Here is an 8299-nt window from a genome sequence, read left to right on the forward strand (position 1 = left end):
TCTCTCCCATGCCAGGCGTCCATCTGCGCCGTCCCTGGCACGGAGCCCGCGGGAACAATGAGTCCAGCCAGCTCCTTCCCCGCCCCGGGAGGGGGGGGCTCACACAGCTGCCCGTGCAGAACCAGGGGTGCAGCCCCCCCCACCCCGGGAACGTGCTAGGGGTGCTGGGGCCCCTCCTGCCACAGCCCCGGGCTGGGTGTGGAGGGCGGGCAGTGGCCACTGTTTGCCTTGGCACACCCACCGCTGCCGGACAAATGCCATGGAAAGGCCCTCGGAGGTTTTGTGTCCCCTCCCTGGCTCTTCTGCGGGCTCAGCAAACAGCACAAGTGGCACTCGGCAGCTGGAGTGGCCCCAGCCTTCCCCGGCCACCCGGGATCCTATAAATGCCCCCGGGCTCGGGCTGGCAAAGGGACAGGAGCACACGGAGAGATGGACGACAGCTCCAAAGAGGCGCTGATGGAGGAGGCACCTCCGGTAAGGAGCACCCACCACCCACCCTGAGCCCCCGCTGCCACCCCCGGCGTTGGCGGCTCAGCCGGCTGCTCCCCCGTGTCCCCAACAGAGGTACACGGAGTCCCCGCGCCTGCCCTGCATCCCCCACGAGCTCAAGGCCCTCTTGCTGATGGTGGCCCTCGTGCTGGTGGCCCTCGTGGTGGTCAACGTCACCTTCCTCCTGCTGGGGCTGCACCTCAGCGAGTCACACGCCGAGACGGTGAGGGCAGGAAGGGAGCGCGGTGCCACCGGCTCCGGGAGCGGGGCTGGGATGGCACCGCGGCTTTGTAGGGATGGGGTTCAGTCCCCGCGGAGCTCCCTGAGCCCTCTCCCCCTGGCAGGTGTTGCGAATGACCATCCACGGGCTGGATGGCGACGGGACCCCCCAGAAGCTCGCCATGAGCAAGAAGGAGCGGAGCGGGACGTTCGCGGTGCGGGACGGGCTCAACGCCTCGGCCACGGTGGTGTACGACTACAGCAAGGTGCGTGGGGACCGCGGGAGCGGCGCGACGGCGACAGGGCCGTGCCGAGCTGAGCCGGCTCTGTCTGCGAACAGCTGCTGGTCGGCTACAGGTCCTGGCGTCAGCGCGCCTGCTACATCACCCGCGTGGACAAGGACAACTTCCCGGGGCTGGACGCTGTCACCGAGACCTTCCAGCGCCGGCAGGTGAGTGGTGACCACCCCGCTGCCATGGGGGTGGAGCCGCACTGGGCTCAGCACAGCCCAGCCCCTGGGAAATGTGGGGCTGGGGGCTTGTCCCCTCTGGAGGGGACAGTGTGGCTGCCGAGGGTGGCAGCTCTGCTCCGTTCTCTGTCCTGCAGGATGAGGACGCTGGGGACAAGGCCGTGCCCCTGGCTGACCGCTCCATCCTGGGCACCACCATCAACATCCTCTGCAGCACCGTCCCCGTGTTCTGGGTGTAGGAGCAGCTCCCAGCGGGATGGGACAGCGACATGGGGATGTCACTGTCCCCCACGTTGCCTTCCAGAAGGGATAGCCGGGAATGTCTCCTCCTCCTCCTCGTCCCCACCCCGGGGACAGCCACCCTGCCACGGGGGCGCTCCATCCACTGTCGCTTGGCACCTCGGCTTTCCCACTGCTCTCGCCCTAAAAAAAAGTGGGATTTGCTTCGGGATTTGCTTCTGTCTACAAAGTAAAGCCTGTGCCCCCGCCTCCAAGTGTGCTCTTGCCCTTCCTGGGTGTTGGGGACAGGGACACCGTGTCCCAGGGGTGTCCCCTTTTGGGGTGCAGGGTGGGGAGGGGAATCCCTCATGTTGGGAGGGATCAAACACGGGGGGGCCAGCAGCAGAACTTCACACGATGCTCCCATTGTCCCCATCCATGCCCTCCCATTGTCCCCAGTTGTGTCCCCTCAGTGTCCCCACCTGTGCCCTCCCATTGTCCCCATCTCTGTCCCCCCAGTGTCCCCACCTGTGCCCCCCACTTTGGAGGATGGAGGGTGAGGAGGAAGGAGAAACCTCTGCACTTCCAGACCTTCAGGAAAAGCCCCCAACCCTGTCCCCTCCTCGAGCAGACGGGGACAGAGGGACTGTGCCACATCCCCAGTGGGACCACAGACACCATGATCCACTTGCTCCAGCTCCAGCTCCCCCACATTCCCATCCCCATCCTCTCCCTTTTCCCATCCATTCCAGCCCTTCTTGCCCCCTCATCAGCTGGGAGCAACCTCTGGGGCCACTTCCAAGTGCTGCCCTGAAAAACAGAGGAGCAGCGTGGCTGGGAGGGGAAAAAGAGGCCCCTGGAAATTGAATTGATCTTTCCAGAGCTGCAAACTCAGTGCTGTCCCCAAAATCACTGCCACGGGCAGAGAGCAGGGTCATAGCTCTGGGGGGTGACACTTTGCTGGGAACAGGAGGGACATTGCACATTTCCACGTGTTGCTCAGAGCCAGCAGCTTTGCTTCCCAAAAAACCCTGACCGTGATAAGGAGCTGGGTCAAGAGGGTGCCATGGGCCAGGAAAGGTGATAAGGGCTCCCACGGTGACAGAACAAACAGCCAGGAGCCACTCAAGGGACTCTCGTGGCCCTTGACACCCTGGGAAAAGAGGCAACATTCACCCCCCCAATCGGTATTGTGGGTGTTGGGGGTCTCAGGGGTGGCTGGAGGGGTCCCAGGTACAGGAGGGGCTCATGGATGGGCAAAACCAAGGCCCAGCAGTGTCCTCTTCCCACCTGAGGGGGACATGCCAGAGCTGGGACCCCCTCACCCCAAACAAATCCACACTGTGGGCACCTGTGCCGGCCCCAAAAGCCACCAGCAGTGATGTCCAGGCAGCCTCAGGAGCAGGAATGAGGGTCAGGGACACTCCCCACGCCATGGTGACCCCGTTCCCACCCCATCCCTGCGGGATTACAGGAAATCTTTAATGTCCTCTTTGTTCCTTGCCACATCAAGCAGCTCCAGGTGCCCGAGCTGGCAAAGGGACATGGGCCAGATCTCGCCTACAGCCGGATGCTCCACCCTGGAGGGTTTGCTTTGGCCCTGCCACCTCGCTCCTGGGCAGCAGAGAAGTCCCCGTGCCTGGGGACAAGGGTCCTTGACCCAGTGCCCTTGGAGCCTCTTGAGCAGCCGGTTCCCAGGGGGATCCAGCTGGGAGTGGGCGCTCAGCAAACACCAGTGGAGAGGGTCACATGCCAGGGCCTGGCTGCGCCCCGGGGCCACCAAACCCTCCACAGGGTCCCCACCCCAGTGTCCCAGTATAAAGTTCCCAGTCCCTGCAGTTGGACTGGGCTGGGAATGGGAGGAGGAGGAGGAGGAGGAGGAGGAGGAAGAGGCAGCCATGGAGAGCAGCATGAAGCAGGTGGTGCTTGAAGAGGAGGTGAGTTCCTGCAGGGTGGCACTGCCACACCGCGGTGTCCCTGCAGCCAGCTGGGCACAGGGCTTTGCCCAGTTTATCCCAGCAAGGCACCAGTGCCTGGGATGGGGGTTTGGACCGTGGGATGCCACATTCCCAGTGCCCAGGGGCAGTGGGATGCTGGGGGGCAGCGGGACGAGAGCTGCAATGCCACCCCCAACCTCCTGCACCCCCCAGCTCCCACCTCCACCCCCCTGACCCCTTCTCCCTTCACTTTCCTGCACCCTCAGGACCCGGGGAACGGCTGCTGCTGCCCAGGCTGCTGCTTGCCCTGCGCCACGTGCTGCGCCAAATGCTGCACCAGATGCAGCTTGTGCTGCGCCAAATGCTGCACCAGATGCAGCTTGTGCTGCGCCAAATGCTGCTGCCTGCCCAAGTGCTGCAAGTGCCCCAAGTGCCCCACGTGCCCCAAGTGTCCTGGCTGCGGCAGCTGCTCCGGCTGCCTCAAGAAGTCCCTGTGCTTCGTCCCGCGGCTGCTCTGCTACCTGCCTCGCAAGCTCCTGAGCTGCGGCCGCCTCCGCTGCCTGCTCATCGTGGTGGTCGTGCTGGTCCTGCTGGCGGTCATCATCGCCGGCGCCCTGCTGATGTGGCTGAGCGTTGACCAGCGCCACGCCGACACCGTGAGTGGGCACCCCCCACCCAGTGCCATCAGAAGGAACCCCCCCCATGCCCAGGGGAAGGGGCTGCTGCAGCCTCTGAGATCCCCCCTCGGCCCCCTCCAGGTCCTGCGGGGCGAGCTGTGGGCTGGACCGGCCTGGGAAGAGGACGCGGTCACTTTCTACCTGGACAGCGGGGACGGGAACGCGGCCACGGTCATCTATGATTACAAGAATGTGAGTGAGGGGCTCTGGGGGCACGGGGAGGGGGAGATGGCATGGAGCTGACCCGGGTTTGGCTTCCAACAGCTGCTGGTGAGCTACAGGGCCCGGCTGCACCGCGCCTGCTACGTGACCCGCGTGGACAAGGACAACATCCCGGGGCTGGACACCGTGGTTGAGACCTTCCAGCGCCGGCAGGTGAGGACCTGGCTGGGCCAGGGGGGGCCAGGGGGCCTCAGTGCCTTGTGCAGCCCCTCCCTGAGGGGTGGAATGATGAAGAGGATGATGAAGAATGTCCCTTGTCCCCCCTGGCCAGGCTGAGGACAAGATCTCCGTGCCCCTGGCTGACCGCTCCCTCCTGGGCACCACGGCGGGCATCCTGTGCAGCCTCCTCCCTGTTTACTGGGCTTAGCCCCGCGGGGTGAGTCCGCAGGGTGGGCAGGGGGGGCTGCGGGACCCCCGCCCACCCGGCAGCACCCTCACAGCGCCAGCTTTGCCTTGCAGCACCCCCGACGGGCACAGCCCCGCTGGGAGCATCGGGGGCTCCTCCGCGGCCGCCCCCGCGCCGCCCACCCCGATTTTGGGGTGCGGGGGGTGAGGAGGGGTCGGGGGTCGGCGCTGGGGGGGCTGCGGGCGTGGGGCCGGGGGCGGGGCGGGGGTGTCTGCGCTGTGCCGGGGGACAGCTGGTTTGTCACTTAAGTCTTCTCAGCTTCGCCAAACCCAAGTGCAAAAATGAGCTTAAAAAAACATGACATTTAAAGAAAACACAATTCTCCGTTCCAGTTCTTTGCTCCCGCCAGCTCCCGCCTTCCCCCTGCCTTAAAAAATGCCTTGAGGGGCTCCGGGCTTGAATTTTGGGGGAATTGCAGCCGCAGCCACAGCCTGGGGGCTCACTGAGAGCCCCCCTCCCGAGCGTGGCTGCCTGACCTGAGCTGGCCCATCCTGCTGCCAGAGCCTGGCTGGCCTGAAAAATGGGTCTGTCCTCTGCCAGGCGGGAATAAAGGAGAAGGGCAGGAATCGGGTCTGGGAGCTATTCCTGGAGACAGCCTGTGCCGAAAGCAGCGCCGCCACCAGACGCTGCCCGAGGACAGCGATCATTAGCACCGGGGTGATTTAGGACAGGCTGTCGGGATCAGGAGTTATCAGGATCAGGCATTATAAGAATTGGGAATTATTGGGATTTTTAGGCTGAGGGAGCTGGTGTTGGGATCAGGCATTGTTAGGCTCAGGTGTTATTAGGACAGGAATGCCGGTACTATTAGGATCAGGAATTATTAGGATCAGGATGTTGGTGATATTAGGACCAGGAGTTGTTAGGAGTGGGATATTGGTGCTATTGGGATCAGGTGTTATTTGGATCAGTCATTATTAGGACTGAGATGCTGGTTCTATAAGGATCAGGAGTTACAAGGACCAGGACTTCATTAGGATCAGGCTTTATTAGGATGGGATTTTGGCATTATTAGGACCAGGAGTTATTGGGACCAGGACATTGGCCTGGTGCTGAGAGGAGGAACATGGCCCAGCCCATCCAATCCCCCGGGAATGGGAGCCCACCAGCCCCACAGCTGCCTTGTGCCCACCCCAAAGCGGGGAGCACCAGCCCCCCAGTGCCCCCACACCTGGCTCCAGCCCCCTTTCCCGCTCCTGGCACCAGGGAAGCTGCTCCTGCCGGGAAGGCGCAGCTGCAGCTGGCCGGGATGTGGGGCATCCATCCAGGGCCTCCTGCAGCTCCGGGGTGTCCCCTCCCACACCCTCCCTGACCCCCAGACCCCCTCAGCCTCCCCCCCAAGGCTGGAGCAGATGGAGGAGGTGACAGAAAGTTGGCAGGACCGGGTCCTTGTGCAATAATTCCGGTATCCTGATTTCCAGAGGTTTGCGGCACAGTGGGGACCTCGGGGGTCCCGGCAGGGGAAATCAGAGTAAAAACCCCCAGCGGGTGCTGGGACTGGGGGATCCCATCCCTGGGAAGAGGAGCTACCACCCTCCAACCCCCCTGGGTTGTGTCACTGTGGCCACAGGGGACAGTCCCATGCCAGTCACTCACTGCACAGGGGGTCACCAGTCCTGGTTCCGTGGGGGAAAAGGTGCTGGGAACACGCCGGGCTGCTCTCTGCTGTGGAGGTTTTGGGGATGGAAGCCACGGAGAGCTGAGGATGGGATCCAGGAATGCTCCTGGCAGCTCCCAGTGTCCCCCACCCTCACGGCTGTGCCAGTGCCAGGCCTTGGCATCGCCCACCTGACATTCCAGGATGCCAAGGAAGCTCTGCAGGGCGGGCAAGGCTGAGGTAGGAGCGCTGGAATCCGTGTGCCCGTGCCAGGTGACATCCACCCAGGGCTCCTGGGATGAGGACATTCCCATCCTGATGCTCAGGATGCTCTGCTCCTCTTCCAGGTAGGGCTCCAGCTTGGAATGCTGGTGGCCAGTGGCCTCCGGGGTCCCAGGAGCCGAGCCCGGCGTGGGAAAGCCGAGCTGGGAAAAGCCTCCTCGGAGAGGCTCGGCTCCCCGGAGCGCTCCGTGAGAAAGGGGCGATCTCAGGGTGGAAAGCAACGGCTGGATCCTGACATCATGGATTTACATCATCCAGGGACTCGGCCCGCAAACATCCTCCCCAGCCCGAGCACAGGATGAAAACAAAAAGTATTCCAAAAGTTTGTTTGTTTTCTTGGGAGACCGGCTTGAGGTCGGAGTGGAATCCAGCAGTTGCTCCCCAAATTCCCGTTCCTGGGATGCGCTGTGTGATGTGAGGGCCAGGGGCAGAGTGGGGACACGGAGTCAGCCCGGTTTTCCAGGGTTTATTTATCTGCTTTGAGGAGGAAAGTTTTGCTGGATGTGGGTTTTGCAATAAGGGAGAATGAGGAAAACATCCTGGGATGATCCTGATGGGGGAGGAAAACGACGGCAGAGATAGGGGGTGAAGGAGACTTTGTCACTCCCGGTGGGAATGAGCCAGGCCTGGATGCAGGGGATCCCCAAAAGTGAAGGGAAAGGGGATTTGGGGGCTTGGTGGTCAGGGAAGGAGCGGATCCTGGATGCCAGTGTCACCCAGTGTCCCTGTGCAGGCCATCAGACACAGGAAACACTTAAAATCCTAAAAAAGGAAGTCAATGCAAGTCTGGGAGTGCTGTGAGAGGATAAGGGATGGGTTTGTAGGAGCAGCACGGGATGAGCCAGATCCTACTGCAGCACTGCCAGGCTGGAATGTCCCAGGCAGGGCCACTGCAAGGGGACAGGCTTGTGTCTCTGTGCCTTGGCCACCCTGGGGGGCTGGGATCATGCTGGGGGGCTCCCCCTGCTCCCCAAGTGCTTGCAGGGTGCTCATCCTGCTCCTGGGGTGCTCATCCTGCTTCTGGGGTGCTCATCCTGCTCCTGGGGTGCTCATCCTGCTTCTGGGGTGCTCATCCTGCTCCTGGGCTCCTGGCCCACCATTCCCAGGGTGCTCATCCTGCTCCTGGGCTCCTTGCTCACAATTCCCAGGGTTCTCGTCCTGCTCCTGGGGTGCTCATCCTGCTCCTGGGGTGCTCATCCTGCTCCTGGGCTCCTGGCTCACCATTCCCAGGGTTCTCATCCTGCTCCTGGGGTGCTCATCCTGCTTCTGGGGTGCTCATCCTGCTCCTGGGGTGCTCATCCTGCTTCTGGGGTGCTCATCCTGCTCCTGGGATGCTCATCCTGCTTCTGGGGTGCTCATCCTGCTTCTGGGCTCCTTGCCCACCATTCCCAGGGTGTTTTTCCAGTTCCTGGGGTGCTCATTCAGTCCTTGGGGTGTTGGCCAGGATTTGGGGTGCAGGATAAGGGCTGAAGAAGCAGACATGGAGGATTGGGAGTCCAGGACCTGGAGAGATGGGACTGGAAAATGTGGGGAATGCGGGAGCTGCGATGTGGGGTGGGAATTTGGGGTACATGAGGTTCGGGGCTGGGTAATTTGGGGGTGCTGGGGGACACGGGGTGACACCGAAGGGGACAGATGGGTGCTGGGAGATGTGGAATTTGTGTCCTGGGAATACTGGGGGGCCAGGATGGATCCAGGGCGTGCGGGGGGGCCTGGATCGGTACCGGGGAATATGAGACGGGACCGAGGGGTGGCACAACGGGGCTGGGGACACCGGATGGG

The 8299-nt window shown here is 62.8% G+C and overlaps 1 protein-coding gene across 1 annotated transcript; it reads left to right on the forward strand.

Annotated features, from left to right (window-relative positions):
- Positions 1-136: 136 nt before the first annotated feature.
- SFTPC (surfactant protein C) lies at positions 137-4919 on the forward strand. Its single transcript, XM_054000475.1, has 10 exons — positions 137-474; positions 563-712; positions 834-974; positions 1049-1159; positions 1315-1410; positions 3268-3333; positions 3600-3989; positions 4092-4202; positions 4275-4385; positions 4504-4919. The coding sequence occupies exons 1-10, from the start codon at positions 430-432 to the stop codon at positions 4597-4599; spliced, it is 1317 nt and encodes a 438-aa protein (XP_053856450.1). The 5' UTR covers positions 137-429; the 3' UTR covers positions 4600-4919.
- The last annotated feature ends 3380 nt before the right edge of the window (positions 4920-8299 follow it).

This window comes from Vidua macroura, chromosome 28 (assembly GCF_024509145.1).
Source record: "Vidua macroura isolate BioBank_ID:100142 chromosome 28, ASM2450914v1, whole genome shotgun sequence".
NCBI classification, from domain to species: Eukaryota; Metazoa; Chordata; class Aves; order Passeriformes; family Viduidae; genus Vidua; species Vidua macroura.